Source organism: Ambystoma mexicanum, chromosome 4q, assembly GCF_040938575.1.
Source record: "Ambystoma mexicanum isolate Mex_15411 chromosome 4q, UKY_AmexF1_1, whole genome shotgun sequence".
In the NCBI taxonomy this organism is placed as follows: Eukaryota; Metazoa; Chordata; class Amphibia; order Caudata; family Ambystomatidae; genus Ambystoma; species Ambystoma mexicanum.
This window is the reverse complement of record NC_090928.1, coordinates 258974111-258998145: the sequence shown is the minus strand read 5'-3', so window position 1 is coordinate 258998145 and position 24035 is coordinate 258974111. Positions and strand designations below refer to the sequence as shown.

At 44.1% G+C, this 24035-nt stretch overlaps 1 protein-coding gene across 1 annotated transcript in view; it reads left to right on the top strand.

Annotated features, from left to right (window-relative positions):
• The window catches only part of LOC138467234 (kinesin-like protein KIF28), a 516126-nt gene that overhangs the window by 290901 nt on the left and 201190 nt on the right, over positions 1–24035 (top strand). The window contains exons 13-14 of the mRNA XM_069607266.1: positions 10155–10260; positions 19742–19849. Of these exons, the coding sequence (XP_069463367.1) occupies positions 10155–10260; positions 19742–19849 (214 nt within the window). The remainder of the gene's footprint in view (positions 1–10154; positions 10261–19741; positions 19850–24035) is intronic.

Here is a 24035-nt window from a genome sequence, read left to right as displayed (position 1 = left end):
CTGTTCATGAACCTCAGTTATGGAACAACCTACCTTTGCCTTTAGGAAATATGATCTCATTTGTGGGCTTAAGGAACGCTATCTTTTTACTGAAGATTTTTTTTCAACTCTTCTGCTCTGCTTTTTCTTTGCTAATGTGTTTTCTGCTTTTTGAAAAACCTGCACGCAGATGCAATTAAGTCAGCCCGGTGCGCAATATAAATATTTCAAAAGAAATAATGTCACTGTAGGAGACTAGGCAAATTGTGAACCTCATTCTCCAGTCTTTAGTAAAGAAGAAGTCTCTAGGGCTATGTCAACATAGGGGGCAGGCCAAGCCCTGGGACTGGATTGCATTCCAGGGTATACCTTTAAAGAACATTGTGAGATTTGGGCAATTCTTCAGTGGTTTGATTAAAATTCAGGACATCCCTCGTAGCTGGGAGGGCGCGATGATCGCACCCTATTTTGAGGAAGGGCAATTGCAATATGCCAGTCAATTATAGGCCAGTCTCTCTCCTACATTCCCTTGGGAAATTTTTGTCTCAGGTGATTTTATAACATTTAGAATTATGGTGTGAGAATAGGAAATATTTTTCATCAGACTAGGCTGGTTTTCGAAAAGGAATCTCTACAGCGGGCCAGGTGTTTAGGTTGTTAATGATTTTGTATACATTCGTTTTAATTTAGAAACACTTTATGTGGTGTTTGTGGATTTAAAAACGCATTTGATACCATTGTGCATGAGACGCTCTCAGAATTATTGTAGGAATATGAAATGCCTGTATGGTTTCTGAATATGCTGAAACAGATCATTTCTCAGGGGTTAGGTGGGGATTGAAGGGTGAATGTACTGTGCCATTTGATGTTAGTAAGGGTGTGAGACAGGGACAAGTCTTCTCCCCGCAATTGGTTTCACTATATATTAATGATTTGATAACTACAATCAGTGAATTGCGAGCAGGTACCCCAATATTAGCAGGCCCCGGGTTTAGAGCTCTCTTCTTTGCTGACAATGCTATTTGAATTTCCAAAACAGCAAAGGGGCTGCAACAGCAGCTACAACATTTGTATTCAGTTGCAAAGGTGAAGGAACATCCTATTAATATCTCTAACCAAAGGTGATGGTTCGTACACTCTACGGGGTACACATCCCTTGTTATACAAACATATCCATCACTGATAAGACTATCAAAAGAGTACATCCCTTCAGGTATCTGGGAATCAAGTTGAATAGTGCAGTTAGCTGGAAGCCCAAGCTGAGAAAAGCTGCCTTATACTATGTAGAATGACAAAGTTGGAAGTTAATTCTTAGAAGCTCTGTAAAAAAGGGCATTGACCCAAATTAAGGAGGTTTATGAGATCCAAGTGAGATGAGCTTCATTATATGGTGCAGAGATGTGGGGAATTGGGACCATTGTGCTCTTGAGCGAAAGGAGAATAAAATAATGAAATGCTTATTTGGCTTCCCATGCAGTGTGCCTTCAATACCATTTAAACTGGAATTAGGATTGACAGGCATTGCTCATGCAGCTCAAATTGAACCTTGATTACACGTGGGGTTATTTTGGCTATGTACTAATTTATAGTGAAACTATGGTGGTAAAAGAAGTGTTTTTATCTTGAATTGATGTCAATTTCTCCTGTGAACTTTTCCGTTTTGTGTTTTAATTCTGTATATGTTTAATGTATAAAGATTACATTTTAACCGTAAATACAATACAACACATTTCTTCCAAAAAGTATTTAATTAGATTAAGATTTAGAATAATGAAACACTAGTATGTTACCATTATTCGATGCAGGATATTTTGCCTTCAGTGATGGATACAAGCCCACTCAATATCTCTCAATCAAAAACATCTTGGTGATAAACCACTGTGAATGTGTGTGTGGGAATACCCCTTTCGAAGTACATCCTTCCCCAAACTTGAGAATACAATTTCTATCAATTGCACTGCCAACTGCAGGCCCCAGTCTTGATGATTTCTGCACCTCTCCATTTTTTTTTATAATCCTTTCTTCTCGTTTTTTCAACTCTTTCTTCTTACATAATCTTAGTAGTATTTGCTATGAGCATTTTAAATGTTTAAATTCATAGTCAACCAGTATCTTCACAGCAAAAGAAGATGATGATGCCTGGGAGTTTACTTTCTTCATTCTAATCGCTCTTACATAGGAGGGCCCTACACCAACCCTCACAGCGCTTAGAAATAACCCAAGAGAGTGGCTCTCTCTGCACTTACCCCAGTCTCCACCGACTGGGTGCACTTGGACCCCCCACCCCTGTTACCGTCTATGCACTTGCACAATCCAAATGCAATGGTGCCTGAAGATCGTCTGTCTGTTCTCCCTTAGAAATAACCCAAGAGAGTGGCTCTCTCTGCACTTACCCCAGTCTCCACCGACTGGGTGCACTTGGACCCCCCACCCCTGTTACCGTCTATGCACTTGCACAATCCAAATGCAATCGTGCCTGAAGATCGTCTGTCTGTTCTCCCTTGCCTTCTCCCCTAATTGCACTTGGTAACACTGCAGATTCGCCATCAGGCCTATTTGCTGTCTCTCAACTGTTTAATGTATTTGTACATACTTTGCCTGTACAAACCATTATCGCCTCAGAATTTCAAGGGCTTTTTCCCCCAATTCCCACCCCTCCTTGAACACTTTGAAACACTTTCTTGTGTATAGGTGCTGTATGAATAAACAATAAATAAACAATACAATACAATAGCACCACTAGCCCTAGACATTCTTCTGCAACACAAAGGGCCACAATATGAGTTTGGTGGTGCAGTAAAAAAAGTGGTGGTAATTCTGTTATTGCGACTTTATTTTGGCAATAACGGAATTCCTGCCATTTTTAATGCGCTGCTGAATTCCGAGTTTGGAAGCACAGCGTAGGATTCAACTCCAGCATTTCCTCCAGTTTACCCCAAAAATCTGCTTGTGGATTTATGCCAAAATCCCTGCAGCATCCTATTGGCTCCATAAATTGGCACTTGCACCACCTTACCACCTCTTGTTATCCCGTGGTAAGCACATGGAACCGAGGAGCCGTAACGGGAAACAAGTTTGATATTGATTCTATGTATTTATCACTGAATTGTTGCCAATCAGGCAATTTGTTTCCTTCTTCAGAGAGTGGATAGGTTGATCTTTGCTACTTTTCTCTTTTGATTGAACTATGTACCTTGTCCTGTGACCACAGGCTACCTTGGTGACCCAAAAAGTGGTTTTATATTGTTTTAAAGGTGTAAATGATACCATATAACACTTGAGAAATTTATGTTGCTTAGGGTTTCAATTAAAAGTCTAATCGCATTTACAGTCCCAAAAATACCACACCCGAAAAGATGTACTTTTTTTGCATTTGTTTGTGTCCTGCTACCAGATGGTCTTTCTGGCTCAGCATCAACAAATGTGTTTTAAGCGCAACGAAACAATGCAATACAGAATGCATTTTATAAATCACTCTGTTGGCTCTTCCTGTGTTGGAACAGATTCCGGTATATTTAGGGCAATCCTGGCTTCGGTAGTGGACTACTCATGTCTTTCTAATGGCTGAGATGTAGCCCGGAACCTGTAGTTGCCGGGGTCGGAGGTTCGTGAGGTGAGCCCCTCTGAGCCTTGAAGCCGTGTACCTTACAGTGGGCAGCAGTCCTTCTGTCGTTCGCCTATATGTATCTGGTTAGCAAAGGTGAATGTTCTCATGGAGGTAACATGATCCCTTACATGGGCCTTTTAGTGGGGTCTTACTGGGATGAGAATAGGCACCAATAAAACAGCATCCTACCATTGCAAATTAAACTACATTGCATTTCATGAAATTCATTGGAGTACTTCTAAAGGGGCATCATTTGTTAAAGTTGGCAGGTAAAATTGGTCAACACGACTAGGTGCACAGTGCAGTAAGCCTATTGAACTGGCCCAATATGGCCCCCAAAAAAACGGTCCCAAACTAGCATGTCGAGGGGACCATTCAGCAAAAAACAAGGGGGGTCCTGGGAGTCCCTCTGCCGGATATTAGTGCCGGTTACGAGAGCCTCACCCAGATCCTTTAACTCACTATCTTTCACAGAGGAGACATATCCAAAGATATCAGTCTCTGTCGTGCACTGGGGCAGTCCAGCACCGAAATATTAGGCAATTCTCCTCTGAACAAGAGTACCAACAGCAACCCCAGACATGTGTTTCAGTCTGGTTGGACCTCATCAGTAGGGTGGAGATGTGCCTCTCTAAGAATAGTGAGCAAAGTGTCCACGTCTGGATTCCCCTAGTAACTTAGGGTGAGACCCAAAGTTACTTAGCGTATGCAAAAAACAAGAGGGGTCCTGGGAGTCTTGTGCAGAAGGGATTTGACCAAGCAGTTCCACCTGGACTGCCCCTTTGGGGTGGGACCATGCCTTATTTGCATATGGTCTTTTCCCCATAGCACACTCACTTTTTTGTTCCTTCCAAAGCTGCTTTGCAAAAAACAGAAGGGAAAACTTGCATGACAGTGGTGCCATCATAGCCATTAATCAGTTCACTGACTCGGTGCATTTAAGGCTATTTTTATATTATGTAGTTTAAGGACCTGCATTTTGAACGAAATGTAATATTAGTTAATATGTGATGGCGTTATGTTCTCATTCACAAACTATTTGTTTATTTGTGTATGACCACTGGAGTCCAGGTTGATGATTCAGAAATGGTGTGCACAATTGCTTTGTTTTTCTGGTTGTTCTGAGCTCAGAATTTAGACAGCTGTGTCTTGATTATGGGTACTGCACACCTGTGGGTCTATGCCAGGCAAGGCTGCTGTTTATCCGAGGGTTTTATACCTTTGGGTTTGCTCACCCATACAGGTACATTTACAGAGAACAAAGTGTGAAATGTCCAAATTCCACTCTAAGGTATAGTATATAAGACAACTTTATATGCATTACCTTTTCTATGTATTTTGCTTGGACGATACTCCAGGGTTAAGACCTGGAGTACACCACTGTCGTCATTCCAGAATATTACAGTAGAATGTGCAGTGTAAGCCCATCCATTGGCCTCTAAGGCAGTGCCAACGTTACAACTCAGCAATGCTGCTATTTTCTGGCCATTTGATCCCCCTCATCCCCAGAGGAATGAGCAAACCACAAACGGGCCTCATTACGAGGACGGCGGTAACCCACCATCCTTGCAACACTGAATCCGGCCCCTGACTCCCCTGTGCCACTGGGACATTACAAGTCCCGGCGGATTGAGAAGTCAAGCGCTGGAAAAAGTTAGTTCCCATTTCCATGGTGGGAATGGGGACACGGAAGCACCTGCACCGTTGCTAACGGTGCCCGTGCCTCTGTGAAAACTGCAGCCGGGTGCAGTTAAACCTGGCATGTCAGGCCTGCTGGGCATAATGGCCACCGCCTGCACAGTCAGTGTGGCGGTCCGGAAAAGAGGCCGGTACATTATTACCAGCACCATTACCATTATTTCCGGACCTCCACACTCATAATGAGGCCCCTTCATTCAGACCCTTAACCGCTGGCTTGCTATCGCCAATCACTGCAAACAATACAAATATTGCACCTAACTTAACCTTTTGAGTACCTGCCCCCTGGGTGCCCAGAATGCAGGACATAAAATGATTTTGCTCAGGTCCCCACAACTTAAAGTGGGGCACACGACGTACTGCCCCTTCTAACCCAATTTCGAATGTATATATGCCCTAAGCGCCAAAAACAAGGCCACATTATAAGGGGTAAATATACATGCAAGACAATTGAAGGGTTAAAAGAGGGGAATACAGATGTCTTCCTTCATCCTGAGGACATATATGACTAATTTGCAGCAGGCAATTCAGACAGTTAGCAACTGCCCTGGTTTTACAGCACCCAGGCAACGCAAGTTTACAGCACCCAGGCAACGCAGGTTTACAGCACCCAGGCAACGCAGGTTTACAGCACCCAGGCAACGCAGGTTTACAGCACCCAGGCTACGCAGGTTTACACCACCCAGGCATCGCGGGTTTCCTCTACTGTCCCTAAATGTTCACGAGGCAGCCTGGACAAGGATCTTCTCCAATGTTAGCATAGTTGAGTGCACAGGGTTTTGTAAAGTTTCTTCCTCTCAGGATGAGAGTATGCACAATGATGTTTCCCTTTTACCCTCCCCTCATCCCCTTCATCCCACTCTCTGAAGACAAAAGGGGATGTTTTGGTGGTCTAAAAGAGACATCCTAAGCATGGACAGTTGTGATAGCGCAATTAAACCCAGATAGAGCTAAATGATGAAGCACTTTAACCTACAATGTTTCCTTTCTTTCTGTGTGATATTTAACAAGTGAGAAGAACGCCTCTGAGCCCGCCCCCTTAAAACTCATTAAACCATTTTAAGAAACATTTGTAGGTGGGCATATTGTGTCCATGTTTTTAGTAGTAGCCAAATAACAACAGAATGAGGTGGTCAGGAAGAGGGCATTGAACTAATAAAATTGCCTTTGGCAATGGGCAAAATCTGCACAGCTTCCCAAAAGATGCTGGTTCATTAATGACGGCCAGCATGTCAGCAAATATGCCGTTGGGTGTCAATAACTGCTCAGCTACCCTCAAAAACCCAACAGCACAGCGGATTTGCATATTTTATGCCTTGAAAGGCAAGCATGGGATACAGTGCTTGTCAACAGCGGTTGTATTCCCATTGCTGAAATGCCTAATAAGAAAGTAAGTGCATCTCTCCACACTCATCACATTGTGGCTTTAGATGGAAACAGCACTGTCCAAGCGCAAGGCTTTGCATGAGCTGAGTCCATAATGACGTATGGGGATGTGTTAAAACTCACCTGCGCTGCTGCGGGATTCACTTGCACAGTGTGGGATTGGCAAGTAGATATGACATCGCTGTGCAAATGAGCAACAGCCGCGAGAGCTGGGTTTGAATGAGACCTCTGCCAATGCCTGTCTGCAATATGCCTTGTACTTTGTATTTTATTCATTACAGAGCTACAGAATTAAAATACACATGTTGGTGTCATAGGCAAAGTAGTGTGCAGCTAACAGGTTGGATGGCCGAGTTCAAAAGTTGAGCAAGGGCTACAAATTACCAAATTACTTCCCATCCAACCTTAATTTGTTTTGTGCTTATTGTATTTGTTTTTGTAAAGTCAGAGCTTAAATCACAAAGAGTAGAAATGGCGACAGCCATGTGCTATACTTCTTAAAATAACCGTGTACTAGGCAATTTCTTTAAGGCTCAAGAGGTCCTCCCTGACTCCCCTCCCGGCCCCAAGTGAAAAGGTGCAAAGTGCGAACAGAGGAATGATTGAGAACTCTGCAGTAGTTTAACATCTCCACCAAAACAGTCCCCAGGAAAGAAATTAAAATGGCCGGTCCAAACCAGAGTGCACAATAAACAGACACCATTACAATTATTGTTATTTTACCAAAAAGCCGAAAACAAGGTTGATTTTCCGGCCGTTCTAGGCACGTGCTATTTGATAGGTAGAGGGATTATTTGAAGGCGTCCCTGGGAGTATTGATACATGGAGAGACGGTCTCCAGCTAGGAAGTCAGTGCACAAAACCCCCGACCAACAAAGCTACATTGGTAAATGCTGCTTCAAACATGCATAGGCTTATGTGCAGCACTGTGAGCTGCAACTAGTAGTTGTATTCTGCGCTTTTTTCAAATTGTTTTTCATATTTTATTTGTTTTAAGATGTCAAAACAAAAGTGCCAAAATACATTTTTAAAAGGCACAGCTCTTCTGACCTCCTGCCACTGGTGGCAAACCTTGTCACTGCTTCACCACCAACATATAATGAAAACCAAGTCTTGAGAGACGTATAAGAGTATCAACCCAACCCCATACATCACAATGCGATCGGCTACAAAGTAACAATCGCGTTGCACTGTCTCACAGTATGCAATCACCTTTAGTTGCTGCTCCGAGCAGGTCTGTTTATGTTTCCATTTACACTGTCACTAAACCGATGAAAGCTAGCACTGTCAGATCTATTTGTTGCAAGCCGTGACCCTCCTGATGTTTTGGAATACAATTCCGCTGATCGCTTGCCCTTGACAATGCTGTTTAGGGATGATGGGATGTGTTGTCCAAAACAACTACTGAAGAGCTAAAGGTTGCAGATCCTTGAGTTTAACATTGCATGTGCTGGATCGTTTTAAAAGGCCAATTTAAACAGGTGCAACACCCAGGCTTCCTCCTTTCTCCTGTTTTTAATTCCACCTTTCAAAGGGCCGATAGGCTTGATGTGGCTATTAATGTAAATGGGTGTGTACATCAAAGTGCCAATGTTGTCCCATTTACAAATGCCTTCAGATATGTGCCTGTTCTACCACTAAGAGTTCCCTGCTTGATAATATGGAGCTGCATTAAATTCCACTATGCAGTGGCAATACATCTCCCAGTGGGGGCAACCATACTCATCTTGTTTTATGGTTATCAACTTTTATTGTTGTATTCTATATGCATGGGAATAAAGTACCACAGCTGGTCTGAAAAAAACCTGCATGGTAATTGTTCATCATTCAATGGCAGTAGTCTTCCGTCTCCCCATTCCCCACCTCTAACTCTAACCTCAAACCAAACATGACCGCCGATGCTACCACTCATATCCTAGAACTGCTAGCACTAATATCTGAGAACTGCTAGCACTCATATCCTAGAACTGCTAGCACTAATATCTGAGAACTGCTAGCACTCATATCTGAGAACTGCTAGCACTCATATCTGAGAACTGCTAGCACTCATATCTGAGAACTGCTAGCACTCATTTCTGAGAACTGCTACCACATGTCCTTTAGTGAGTTGAATGGAAATCCCTGGACATCATTGGACACTGCACTGTTTTTATGTTTACAATAACAAGAGGGCAGATTACAGTAGGTCTGGGGTGAATGCACTGCCTTACTATAAAAGCAGTCAGAGGTAAAAACGATAGAAAACCTTAATGTGAAGTTGGTGGATACATGTCAGTGGGGCAAAATGACAATAGACAAGAGACAAAATGTGTGTACAGCCTCAGCTGGATGACTGACCTCTGATTTATGACTCTAGGTGCGTGAACAAAAGCATCTCTATTATATGTGTACCTGTACATTTGAGGGCAGTCCTGTGTAGGGTCGCGAGTAGCTGGACATTAAGTGTGAATGTCTGGTCTTTTTTTTAACACAAAAGCGGTTATGTGAAAGTAATAACTCTCATATGATATGAATAATAGAACACACTATTGCAATAACTGGTATATGGTAAATACAAAAGCCAAATTTAGCTTTGCCACTGGTTGTTTTGGATGGTTTTGTAACAGTATGGATGGAAACAGATACAGGCACCGTCAGAGCAGCAATGAGCCTACTTTCCTGCAGTATGGTGAAATGCTATTGTAAGTTTGCAGCAGAGTGATTGAAATGTTGGCACGGGATTGGGTGGTCTTTCTTCATTTGTTATTTTTCTTCCAGTACCTTTGAATTTTGGTTTTATGGAAGGTGACTGGTTTTGGTAGCTGTGGGGTGATGGTGGAAGTGCACCAGTAATATGGAACTTTGAACCCCTTGCAGATCCCTTTTTACCACCATTGGTCATTTACAAGGTGTTTGCACCCTTTCACATGCCATCCTGTTGCTGTCAGATGTCAACAGCTGGTGTAGAGGAGGTGAGCAAGTAGGAGGGATTTTGAGCTGAGCACCACTCTTGAGTAAGCTGGTGAAGTTGGGTACATTGAGAAATGCAATGTTCAGTAGATGGTTTCTGGTTGTGTTGTGTTCAGTACTTACAAGTGATGCCCTATGTTCTTAATATGTACTGTAGACACAATAAACACTCTACACAAATTCACTTGCACTTATTTGTGGGACTTATCTTCTGCACCAAAAAAATGAAAGTATAAAAAAACATGAAATATGAGTTTTATCAAAACTAAATTCATAAATACTCAATAAATGCCAAAGGTGTAAAGCTTACAATTAATGAATGCATTAAAAGCAACAACAGTGAGTCTGATCAAATCCTGGGAACCAGTTGATTAGGGTTCACCCAATCAATGAGGGTCACATCAGGTTCGAATCCTTGTCACCAGTCTATCACTAGTGAACCAAGTAGGCTTTCAGTCCCACTGCCAATGCACATGGTTGATGTTGTCTGTTTCTCACTTGCTTCTTTTCCTTCTTCAAAAGGTCCTTCAAATAGGAAGAATGGCAAACCAGATCCTAGTGTCCTGGCTGTCTTTCATGATTACATCAAAGCAATGCCTTTGGTTGCAGAAGCAAACCAGATGAGTGAGGAGCTGATGAAGGTAAGAGAGGCTTATTATCCATTTTTGCAAATGCTCTCAGAAGACAAATGTCAGTAGTAGTGTTTCTCTAAAGAAGACAAAACTGCAATCATCATTATGGTACTGCCCTTCCCTGTAATTAGGCCAGATTAGCTCCTAGTAGGGGCACACTAGCATCCATTTACTCCCCTTGAGGGGTGCAATAGGTGGCTGTCTGGTATTGCCGTGCTGTAGAGTTGGCTCTTGTCAAACAGTTTATAGTAACAAGATGGTGGCCTATCGATAAGCAGTGATACATTCCCCACTGCCATTCATTTAATGAATTCCATTTCATTTAGAACATTCATATCGAGCAGAACAAGCTTCAGTGAGAACTAAAAGTCGAAAGTAACCAACTTGACATGTATGTAGGGGTAACCGCAGTCGAAGTGACAATGGGCCTCACTGGTGAGGGATCAGGACCGTTCATTCCGGGCAGCCACATTATTATGAGTTCTGCACCGGGACCCGCTCTGTACGCCTGGCCAGACCAGATGTGCAGAGCAGGACCCGCTAACAGACCAGGATGCTAACAACGGGCCCGTTGTTAGCATCCTGGTCTGTTAGCGGTTCCTGCTCTGCACATCTGGTCTGGCCAGGCGTACAGAGTGCAACCTGGAAAGGGCTCAGGGCTCCTTGGGATGAGTTGTCACAACTGTGCAATGGCATGCAGCACATGTCCTATAGACAGGTGTCACTACAAAGGAAGTATCATGCTAAAAACATGGGTAGGCCAAACAGGATTTCAGCAGCTCTTGAGCGATATGCAGATGAAATGATCTCAGGATCCAGTTGGAGAACTACATTTGCCATATCCTCAGTCGGCCAGCATCCTGCGGCTACTGCTGCACATCCCTCTTCTCCAACAACCCAACTTGCAAGAGGATCTGGCCCAGACAGGGAGGGGACTTTCCTGACACACAACAAGTGCCATGTGCACAAATGAATTTCTATACCTGTATACATGACTCAGTGCTTTGTTACTTGTTTTGTTGATATGTGCATTTTGGGGCTCTTCCTAACAATGTTTTCTGTTTTGAGTATCCATGACTGATGATAAGACTAATATTTGTTCTTACTGCAGCTGTGTTGCCCATCTCATTCACTATGCGGTTAGCTTGCCCAGGGGGTAGGAGAATACCTTGATCATGTCACAAGTGGTGATGCGGCTGGTCTCTTCAGGGGTACTGATGTGCAGTTTATCTGTTGGTGTAATGGTACAGCAAGATCATTAAGTTGTTCCTTACTAATGTGTCAAGACTGTCCCCTATCCTTTGCTTAACACTGGGAAAGTGCTGTGATCAATGCAGTCCTCATATTTCCCGAACCGTTCTGCTATTACCCTTGATATTATGTTTGGGTGATGCACCTCGGAGGACACTTGTATGCCAGATCCAGACCATGGCTCGCACCTGACCACGTTGTCACCATGCGTGCACATGGATCACACACAGAAGGCTTGTCCAGCTTGCATGCCTGCTCACGTGAAGTATCTCACAACCAGGTCATTCCATAATCCAGCTGCTACATCCCTCTGTCCATTCATTGCATCATGTGGGATGTGTGACTGTGGCCACAAATCAGGGCAGATCCCAATCTGCTAGAAAACCTCTGAACGCTCAAGTGTGCATTGCTGCAAGGCAACTGTTGCGTTGCATACAGTCAGGGGGTGGTAAAGTAGCAGCTCCCTCCCCACTCCCCAAGTGGTCCACGCACCTGAAGCATGACTTGAGTATGCCAAATATACGCTGTATGGAATTTCAGGCACGTATGTGTGTTGCGTTGTAACATTGCTGGCCTCTAGTCACTGGGTTCCGGAAAGGGGAGAGTGTGTGTCTTTTCAGGGGCTACCCACTGTTCTCTTCAGAGAAGAGAAGCATCATGTGCTATGCCTTTCCATGTGTGGAGAGAGACCTGTGCAGAAGGTTATGTGTCAGGATTTACCACGCAATCAGGTTTCTCCTGCTTTAAATTCATATGCTTAGCTGAGCACCAATAGAATAGCGGTAGATCTAGCCGGCATGTGTTGACATTCACACTCAGGATGATGATTGGTGCGTCACACCCTATCTGCATATTCACAGAATGCCAGTGTCTCCTGTTCCGGGACAAGTGTTCTGTGGTTGCCAGGGCGATCAGTGATACATGAGTACCATAACTGGCACTGAACATTCATGGAAATCCTGCAATTTAATAAATGTCCTCACTATGCCAACCCTTGTGCATGCACCATGGGGCATGGCTATATGTAAGCACATACATATACGTACAGCATCAACCGATGGATGAAAGAATCATATTGAGGACTGCGTGTAGTGCCCTTGACTGTGAAGACTGGTAGATGTCTGATGGGATGCCAGTGGTTCTCTGAATGGAACCTGTGGCAAATTGGATACACGTCTGATATGAGCTCCAGTAGCGGTGGTAAGGAATGTCCTTTGATTGTGGATGAGTTAAAACTCCCCACCCCTACTTTTTTAACATCTCCAGTATTACATGGGGTGGGGAACGGTATCTGTGGGTGAAATCTTCAGCTGCAAGTTGGAATAGGGGAATCCTTCTCCTATATGTCCCTCCCCTCTGCAGCCACCTCCTCCTCCTCCTCCTCAACATCAGACGTTGCAGCAGCATGATCCTCAGTGGACTGACTACTTTGGAGATGTGTACATCCACCACTGCGCTGGCCTTTTGTTCATTGTTTGGCATTGTCATTAGAGAGGCCTGTGGCCCTTTCTTTGGTGGACAAATCAGTTGCACTATTTTTTGAGCCACTTGCTCCACTTTTTGATTGGAACAAATTTTGCTGGGCATTTTTTGAGCAAATCTGGGGTAGATCTCTCTCCTCGGCTGGGGCCTCCCTCTGGAACAGCCTCCCTGCTACTCTGAAACTTGAGGAGAACTTCCTCTTTGCTTCTGCCTTCTCTCTTCCTCTACCCTGCTGATCTGTCTGCTTCGGCACTGTACACCTGGTACCCTCTGACTGCGGGCCCCGGTCACTGCCTAACCAGCTACAGACCCGCACTGTCTCCTGGCAACCCTTGCACTTGGGTATGTATCTGTAACCCTACAGTCCCCTTAAATGCACTTATCAGACACCCCTTGTCTGCGTTTTAAACCTTGCACTTGCCACCCTGATGGCTGCACTACCAGTTGCTGTTGTTTTTATCCCTTTCTCAGCACTTTCCACTTCCTTCCATCCCCCATGCACTTTCCTCCTTCCCTCTCCCCTGCACTTGTGCGTTCTCAATGTCACTGGGCCTAGTAAGATCGTTGTTTTGTCCTTCCATTGTTCCCCTCCCTTGCCTCGTCGCGCTCTGAAGCACTTGTGTATGAGCGCGATACAAATAAAATATGTTATCATATCATAAATCAGATGCTCAGATTTTGAGAACTAGGTGTTTGTGCACACAGTGTGTTGATGGGCACTTTCCTATTGCTTGCCTCATTTGCTTAATGTACATTATTTCCACCTGCTTTGCGCACCTTTCGGGGCATGTTCTCTGTGCTTGAGCATCTCTGGGATATATACTTCTGTGAATTATGCACATCTATATCTTGAGCATCTCTGATTTGTGCATAAAATGTTTCTTTTAGAATCTGGCCCTTTGTGTTTTAAAATTGAGTAATACAATTCCAGCATACATTGTTTCTTGCCATGTATGTTGTTACATGCCGTTATACTAATGTACTAATAGAACATAGTATGGGGAGAGGGTACGCAGAAAGTTTTTTGTGAGTGGCAGTAATTGTATAAAGTTGAGATCTTTTCTGAACTGATGATAGAGTGGAGATGAGTCTAAGTGACAAGAAGCTTGTTCTAAAATATAAGCACTTGCATAGTGTGATTTTCCTTTGTTTTTGAGCCTTGCTGAAGTCTAACTCTGGTTGGCACAGGGTAGACCTGACATCTTTTACTGATAACTGTGTGAGTGTGCAGTATTTTCTATAACACTTAATTTTAGTTGTTTGCACAATTTTACATGCTTCACATTATGACATGTAAGGGAAGACAAATATAGGGACGGTAAATGATTTTCCCTGGAACAGACAAACTGTAACAGTGAGGAACTTAGATCGGAACTCAAGTGTCTCAATACTTCACCACTGGACCACCATTCCCCCGTAGAATACTGTCTCAAGAGAAGACCAAAAAAGACAACCAACAGCAAATTTGATAAAACAAGGTATGCTCTATGAAGGCTTCTTCCAAACAGGTGCCCCCCCTGCTCCTCCAGTACCATTATGGACATCTCCTCACTCGCCCCGGCTCTTGCTGACTTCTGTAACCACTCCTTCACAACTTACTCTTTCCCTCTTTCACTCAAGCAACCTCTCTTAAAAAAGCTGTCTGCTTACCCCTCCTGCCTTGCTAACTATCACCCTATCTCTAGTACGCCCTTCATGGGTAAACTCTTGAAGAAATTGGTCCTCCCCCAACTGACCCTCCTCACTGATCTTGTTGGTTGCCTTCATAATCACCAATCTGGAGTCCAGGCATCCAGAGGCACAGAAACTGCTCTCCTGAACACCCATGAAACCATGCTTGCAAATCTCGACTCCTACTCTCCAGCTGTTCTCCTTGTCCTCGATCTCTCCTCTGCCTTTGACACGGTCAACCATTCTATCCTCATAAAATGTCTCTAATTTAATTTAATTTACACCCTCAGCATCACTGACCGTGCACTGGATTGGCTGACCTCTTTCCTCACTAACCACCCTTCCGAGCTGCAACTGGGTCCTTTCTCCTCCACCACCACCCTCTCTTCCTGTGGCGTCTCGCAGGGCTCTATCCTATCGCCATGGCTCTTCAATATCTACCTCACCCCTCTTGCTCATCTGATCTCCTCCTTCTCTCCTCATTTCCAGTGTTATGCCAATAACAAACAGCTTTCCTTCAAACGTCCATCTGTTTCCCTTTCTTCCTCCTCTATCATCCCTGACTGTTTGTCTACCATTCAGGCATGGTGTGCAGCGAATTATCTCTGTCTCAATGCCAGTAAGACAGAGATACTCCTCATCGGGACACCTGTGCCATCTTTGCCTCCTACCCTCTGGCCACACTCTTTGAGCCGTCTACCCCCACCATCTTGTGAGGTCAAAAACCCTGGGGTCATCTTAGACTCCGCTCTCACCTTCACCCCTCACATCATGGACCTTACCAAGAAGTCCCACTTCCAGCTCTACCTTCTCAGAGGCATTCTTCCTTTTCTCACCTTCCCCCAGAAGCTCAATGTCTCCAGAGCTCTGGTCCTCTCCAAGCTGGACTACTGTAACAGCCTCTTTCTCAGTCTCACTGTTTCCTTCCTTCGCCCCCTCCAGCTAATCCAGAAATGGGCTGCAAGACTTATCCTTGGCCTCAAGCCCAGGGACCATTTCTCTCCAGCCCTAAAATCCCTCCACTGGCTCCCGGTAGCTGCAAAGATCAAATGTAAGACCCTCTGCATCATCCACAAGGCCTCCTGGGGCCTGGGACCACGCTATCCCCAACTTTCCCTCCCTAAATAGCCCCCTGCTAGAGCCCTACTCTCCTCTAATGCCAACTCTCAGACTGTCAAATGCTTCTCCATGTAGAGAGTCGGGGCAGGTTTTTCTCCTCAGCTCGTGCCTCCCTTTGGAGCAGCCTCCCTGCCCCTCTCAGACTTGAGTCAGGCCGCCTGCTAAAAATGATGCTTTTCTCTACCTCTTTCCTTCTTTCCCTCCCCTGCTAATCCTCCCAAAGCCGCTGTGACCGGTGGCCTGATGCTCATGAATCCCACAGGATCCCAGGCCCTTCCTCCAAGTCAATACCAGCACCCCTCCCCCCCACTGCACAGCCCCTGCCTGGTGGCTCCACACCCCACCCTTCAGGGTCACCTATACTAGCACTTAGCCTGAGGTTCTCCTCCTTTGGTCTTTGGTCTTTCAAATTCATTCCATCATTTGTTATATTATATTAAATGGAATTCCTAAGACACACCTATGCCATTTGCGTGGCATTGTGGTGAGGATCTCCGTCTCGAGTGATTAGTGATATAGAAGAGTGTTAGGGATATAATCTTGTAGGTCTGTGTGGTGGGTGAGTTGAAAGGGCCTAGCCTGGGGTAGGTGTGTCTGCTTTAGTCTTGTTTGGCCCTGTCTTGCGGGGGGACCGTGTACATATTGGCCCAGGGATACTTTAATGTGTTTTGAGCATTGCGAATTTAGTTACATTTTACAGGCTGTCTGATAAAGGAACTCAGAAGTGTTCTGAAACAAGTTGTTGGCTTTCATGAATCTAACATGGAAAAAAGTATTTGAATCTTTTTGAATTTGTTTCAATGTTGTGTAGACAACATTACAAAATAATTGTGAAACGTGGAATGCGTTTTAACGAGGGTGGCCAGGAGGTCCTGAACACAGTCACCTTTTTCTGTTGATTGTTCTCTAGTTCCCAGAGGGTCAATGGCCACAGTTTAGGTCGACTGAAATTAGGAGAACAACACTAACTTTCTTTTAATTGAATATACACATATGCCCTCTCCTTCGGAAAACCAGTCAGAGTTTGTTGAGTTGAGCTGCAGTGTCTGTGAGATGGGGTGTGCTACATTTGTTATTTGCTTGGAGCTGTCTGGCAAGGTCGGCCAGGGAGTTTCAGGTAGTTGTAGGCCCTCCTCACCTCCTAAAGGTCATTTGTGTTTTGCAGTGACATTTGAGCATCTATGTGATGATTTCGTTGGTGTTTTGGGGTGGGCACAGGTAACAGCTGGCCTTCCATGCCCTCTACCTTTAGGAATGTCACAGTGAGATTCTGTAGGGTCAGTGCAGAGAGAGTGGCCTTGGCAGGGGATCGGTCGCCGACGGCCCTTTCTAACTTCTACCTATATGAATGTCATTGTTTAGGTCTGTAGGGTCATTATTTGGTCTTACACAGGTTTGGTTGTGTGGCTTGATTGATATATGTGCTGAGTTGGATCTCATTCCTCAGTCCTGTTGGCAGTAGCTGCATTATCCTGAGAAGAGAATGTTGGTCCTGAAAAGAAAATGTTAGGCACTCGCTTATTTCAGCGAGAGGTGTTAATCCTGCCAGGAGACAGAAGGTGATACGTGTTGGAAGGCAGAGTGTCCACTATGTACATAATGATCGGTTTGGTTGCATCCATGATATGTGATATACCTGGGTTGATGTATGCTGTAGTGTTTGCTTTGACACATGCTGGTATTATATGGAGGGTGAGTTGTTGTGCTTGCAGAATTTGTGTGAGTGAGATGTAGGTTACATTGTTTGTTATTTAGGCATAATGGCAGCCACGTGGGTGGTAATACTGCAATGGTGGGTAGTATCCCAGTTGTGGGGCCACGTGACTACTGTGAAGTCTGATGTGGGGTCACATTGTGAAGGGTCATGTTGTGGTGTGTTTACCATGAAAATTGGTATCCTCTTTTCCTTGACACATGTACCAACTAATGAACAAAGAAAAGACACCCTTGAGTACGTGCACAATGAATGCCACATATTGGTATTGTTGCAGGATAGTTGAGTGAGAGAAATAAAGAGGCTGATACAAGGGTTTAGTTCTCAAGAGAATAAGAATACTAGAGGTCTGATTCTTCAATGGTAGCACGTGAGCAAACAAAAGGTCTCTTACAATGGCCTTGATTTGGGTATGTCCTGGCCCACTGCAATGTCCAACAGATTTCTCAAGTCTTTGCGTTTGAGTTGAGGGTTTACAGACTTCCCAAACCCTCTACCACAGAGTCCATAGTATGAGCCCTCTAAGGCCAACAAATTGCTCGTCTGGCAAGATCTTAGTTTCTACTCAAATGCTCTGACATTCTAGTGGATCTTTCCCAACAATGTTCTGCTCTCCCAGGTTCTTTTGGACATGCTTGGGGAGACTTGTTATACCACCTATCTGTTTTGGGGTCGTGGTCCCTGGGGTTCTCCCCTCCTAACTACCTATGACATAGACTCCTTAGCACTCAGTGAGTTTGCATTGATTAATTCCTCCTGCTACCTCTAAAGAACCTCCATGATCCTGTTAGTAGGGTGCCTCTTCTACTCCATCCCCATCCGTTATCATAACTCGCTCCTGCCAACCTCCTCTTGTTAACTTTACTCTTCAATATAATGTCCCTCCAGCCTCTTTATCCTTATACTCTGGTGGTTTCCAGAGCTCTCTTTCCATAAGGTCCTCTTTCAGATAGTCACAACTCTTCCACCTCTCTGCATCCAAACAATCCTCTCTTAGATGGTGCTAAATCTCCCCCCCCTCTGCCTACAAATAATTCTCTCTCTCTCTCTCTCTCTCTGATGGTAGTAATCGCCTCTCCTCTTCCTGCAATCCCGTTTCTCTCAGAAGGTCCAAAACTCTCCCCTCCTCCTACTAGCAATTATATATTCTTTCCCTCTACTCTCCACCAAATTCCTTCCTCCGGCTCATGCTCAAACGTTCTGGCTGAGCAAGCAGGTTGTTATAGTCTGGTCTCTCCTCCTCTTAGCTGTTGTTCAGGGACATTGAGTGCACATTTGTAATGTAGGTAGGTCTGTACTTTGGGCCATTTCCCTGTGGTCATGTGTTCTGGAAGGGGGTTGATCTACATTTATATTAAGGCCTGCCACAATGTGGACCATAAAGCTACTGTGGACGTGTGAGGTCTCCCCCCCCCCCCTTAGAACTCCAGCTTACATTGCTTGCTTTGAACTGGGCCCTTTTGTTTCTCCAGCGTGTAATGTAAAAGCCAGGGAAACCTTTGTAAATCATGGGTGCCTGTTCGATGTTAGTGTAAAGCATTCATCGCAGAGAAATGGCAACATCCTATTCTCTGTCATGCTCATGGAAGCAGGCGAACACTGGGCAAGTTATAAATATGGCTGTGCTGGAAAAAACGGTGGTAGAGCAGTGCTAATTCTGTTACCACTGCATTACTGCTGCATTACTGCACCGCCGTACTACACCTTTGGTGCTAAGGTATAGGAGTTTCCTTCCAGCTGTAATTCTTCCAAAATCCCCATGGAGTCCTATGAACTCCAAAAATTGGGGATTTACACTGCCAACCATCACATGTACTCCCTTGATAAATCCGCGGGACCAATAAAGCGGAATTAATAAAATTTGTATGAACATGCAGAGCAATTTTTGATCTGGGATTCATCAAGTGTCACTTTACTTTTCTTTTTCTAAATTAGTGAAGATACGTTGTTTGTTCTGCATAATGTTGCCCATCCAGTATTTAAATATATTGGTCCTAATTTACAAATGTATTCATGATTTCATCTGGGGCAGAATACAAAGGAATAATTAATTATACATTCTTTTCTTGCTTTTTTTTTACTTTTTATTGTTAGTAAGCATGTATGTTAGTTCAGAAATATTTTCATTTCAATTTTTTAGATGTCATTGACAACATAAAGGTAATCATTTTTTTAATTTGCTATATTCACACTCGACTACCTATGGCCATTTAGTATATGTGATACAGTGATAACCTTTATTTCTCTCACTAGGGCCTCAAGTTTCAGTTGGAAGTGAAAAACCTGGCACTGTCTGATTCCAGAGGTAACGACCTGCAGAAAGAATTAATAGTCAAAGTGTCAAATAAGAGAACAAACCAGGTAAGCCACATGTAACTCTTGATTATACTCTGTCCATAGCCTATCATTGTAAACAGCCATTACGATATCATAACGTTTTACAATAATATGACCATAGACTTTCATGATGTTAAGTAAGGGGTTTCTTCAGATTCTTGTGATCAAGGATGAAAAATAGGTTTCTCAAAAAGTATTCTTTTATACTTGAGTGAAAGGTCATTCATTGCTGGTGCATCCTTATTTAGGAAAATGTGATATCACTAGAAAGATGTAGCCCAACCATAATGACACTAAAATGCGATGAATAAACTATATATACATGGCTAGCTGTGTCTGATAAATAAACACATAAATAAACCAGAAATTAAATTCAATTAATCATAACCACTGGCATCCTTCCGGGCTCCAGCGGAAGTAATGAAACCTGAGCTGTTAGGCCATGCCCCTTCTGCATGGGAACACTATGCTATGTTATATTATTTGGCATTTGTATAGCGCCTACTGCCATTGGTATGGTGCTGTGGGGGGTGAACAACCTTGGAGGATCGAGGTCTGAGATGTGAGATTGGAGGAGGACTCTTGAATGCGTATGTGCAGATTTAGCCAGCACGAAGTTCGGTAGGGGTGGCTACGTCCCTGAGCGACCCATGGAGATCTGGATAGTGGATGGATGCTCTGATAGACTGTCAGGAGAGTAAGTGAGTGAAGGAGACAGATTATATGCACAGCTGGACCAAATTATTTTGTGGGACTCCGCTGCATTCAATTGGCAGTGGTGATGTGTGTTGTCTAGTCGAGTAGTGATTTTTGCAGATGTATGCGGGTGGGTGGCCATGCCCAGAGACGTTTTTATGGGAGAGCAAAGGGGCACTTGCCCAGGGCCCCCATCTCGGAGGGGGGGCCCCACAAGGCTGCCTGATCTGAAGAAGTAAGATTCCATTGTTCACCAGTCTTAAATAGCACACGTCAGGATATTTTATGGGGTGCTGCTGAGGCGCTAAACCAATTGCACAACTCTCCTTCCTGTGGGAATTATGTGGATCATGTGCAATAGGCAACAGTGAAATGCATATTGATAAATTGAGTGCCACAAAAGTTCAGATGTTAGCTCAGTGTGTGAAGCACCCATTGCAGAGATCTGTTCATATGTAAAATTAGAATATCACATTCCATCAAGGCTGGCTGAGCCTTTCCTATGTCTGAAGTTTATAAACCTGCCCGCATGTGTACTTGGTTTTGCGGAACAACATCTGCTAATATCAGCAATGTACCTGCACCAGCTAGGGGTTGCTATAAAAACGAACCTATCATCTGTATGGTGAAGGCCTAGAAATTGGTTTATTCAGATGGGATGTTGTAAAACCTAGGCAATCACGTCCAACGATGGCATAAACTGTTAGTCCAACAGGTGAATAAGTATCCAAATTCAAGACTATGGAACAAAAGTGTTCATGCTTGTATCCTGGATTTGCCAGCAGACGATACAGTGATCCTGGTCAAATCATCTACTATAACTTTCATTACTGTGCTGTCTTCTGTGAGGTCTGCCTTCTTGCATGCTGCTGGTATCATTTAGCCCATTACTTGATCTTTCTTCTTATGCAGGCCATTTAGGTGGAAGGGTTGGCAGACAGAAGACAGCGGACCAGATGTTGTGCAGGCCTCAGACAAGCATATTTTAAGGCCTGCTTGTCTGACACAAAAACTGTTTGCTTTTTGATAAAAGTCAAAGGTTTTTAGGCATGTTTATAAATGAAAATGTCACAAGCCATGGTTTTAGAAGTATTTAAAGCTTTAAAATACAAAAGACAAACCCAGATACGATTTGTTAAATCACATTGATTGGTATGCTGGTACTTATATACTTTCCTTGATGATGGAGAGAATGAAGCTAGAACCATTCCCATTTTGCATAACACCCTTCTAGAGTATTTTGCTTAAAAATTGAGTTTGGTAATATGATTTGTGTACTTTCCAAGTCCGTTTTTATAAAATGAGATTGTTTTAGTTCATGGTAAAAACTGGAAAAAGAAAGTGTTCAAATGCAGAAATTGCAGAGTTGGCACAAATCACAGCTTCACCCCTTCACCCCTTAACCAATGTGTGATCCTGTGTATCTTATTTAATCTTGCATTGCCTAACCTCTCAATATCGCCAGTCCCTAAAACTTTCAAAATTGTCAGCCCTTCAGAGTGATTTCCTTCTCATGGGATGATCTTCATACAAGAATTATTCATCGTATCACTCACTATAGGGTTGATTCGACTTTAATAGTGAGCATATTTATATCGCACACCACAGGCATTTGTTGCTTTGATATCTAATGGCAACACTATTTGAAAACTATATCCCACTTCTAATAGTATGTCTGGATAAAGCTGGTAGCTTCTAATCTGCATCCATTATCCATGATAAGGTATGTGTAGGTTTCTCCTTCCTTCCAATTGGTCTCCTCGTTCCATGCATGAGCACTTTTGCATTCTGTGAGGCAGCTAATATGAGTTGTCTGTCTATTATGGGTTACATGTACCTTTTACATACAATCCTGCATTAATACTAGAGGCTGCATACCTTCCTGGATGTTATTGATAAAAAATGATCCTGTATGTACTAGAACAGTAACTTCTTAGTAGACTGCTAATGTTGGTCTTAAAATGCTACTTGTTTATCATTCTGATTAGAGCAAGAATGAAGAGGGTAAGGGGACTTAAAGGGAGTAAACATGCTTATTATACTGCAAGGGAGCATATCAACCTATAGGTTGGGTTGTGTGTACAACGGGTGGTGGGCCTGACCAGTATTCTTGATCCCTTCATTCCTTTGGTTTGGTGGAGGTGGGCCCCAAAGATGTCCGTGTCCAGGGCCCCAAAAGTACTTAAGATGGCCCTGGCCATGCCCCGGCATGAATACAGCTATGTTCTATTGTGATGATGTGCTATACGTACTAATGAATCAAGGCTATCAATTTACCATGCAGTTATGCAGATCATTTCATAAGGTTTGACTGGAATCCTTTCCGTGCGGGCTAGGTACCCTCTTGTTGTCTCCTAAGGTGACTCATCAGGTGCCTGTCATGATTCCGGGAATCCCAAGGGCCCAAAGAAGCACCTGGACCAAGAAACTGTCTGTTTGGCGCAGACATAGGCTTGTGTATGCCTATGGCCCCTTCCAAGATGGCCCCCAGGCTGAGCCCAACAGTGATATTCAACATGGCCCCTACAGGGCCACCGGGTTGGCTTCCACGGTGGTCTAGTGGTTCTGGGCAGGCCCAGGGCTATATAAACCCCGCCCTGGGCCACACCCGGTGCTTAGCGTTTTCTTCGGCTGCCAGCGTGACGCTTGCCTGTCACGGTCCTGTTTTATTCTGCATGTCAGATCCAGATCCGAACCTCCGATCTGCACTACGTGTCAAGGCATTGCATTACAGAGTCTTCACTACGAGGGTCAAGATCTTATATGATTTCGGATCGCCGGACTCTTCTGACTTCTTCAGCAACGCCCGCTCTGCAGCTCTTGCTGGATTCCACGTGCGCGACAGAGTTCTGCATCCCGCTCCGCAGCGCCTACTGGTTTCCACCCGTGCAACGGAGTTCTGCATCCTTTACACTTGAATAAAGAAAGACAAAAAGACATATGGTAAGTGGCAGTCTGTCAATAACCCCACCCGCTACCCTCGCAATACTTTACCTGAATCAGCAACAGTGCCCGTACTCATCTGCACCAACCTCTTCCATCAGCATACCAACCCTAGGAAAGAAGCAGGGTATTGAACTAGCAGCGCAGTAGCAGGCACTAGGACTTAGCCTATAATTAACAAACAACAATACTACAGGCGGCTTATAAGGGGGTCGCAGCAGGCCTGGGCGCCCATTTCACCAGTGGAGTAACTGGAACCGCCACGCCCTAGTGAAGGAACTGGAAGAGAGTGTACCGAGAAAACTACAACTTCTTTTGAGATCATCCTTGATGGAGACAAGGCACAATTCAATTCCTCATAGGGGTCTGAAGCCGGATTGGGCGGGACGAGGAGGAGGCTGGTTTCTGTGAGAAGGTATAGGTTGTTGAGTTGATTAGTTTAGCTATGAATCAGTTGTTTGAGATAGGTCTGTAGTTGTTCAGTATAAGTGGTTCAGAGGTGGATTTTTTGAGCCAGGGTTAGATGTGCAAAGTCTTGAATTCGGCCGGGAAGGTGCCTGAGGTGAGAGAT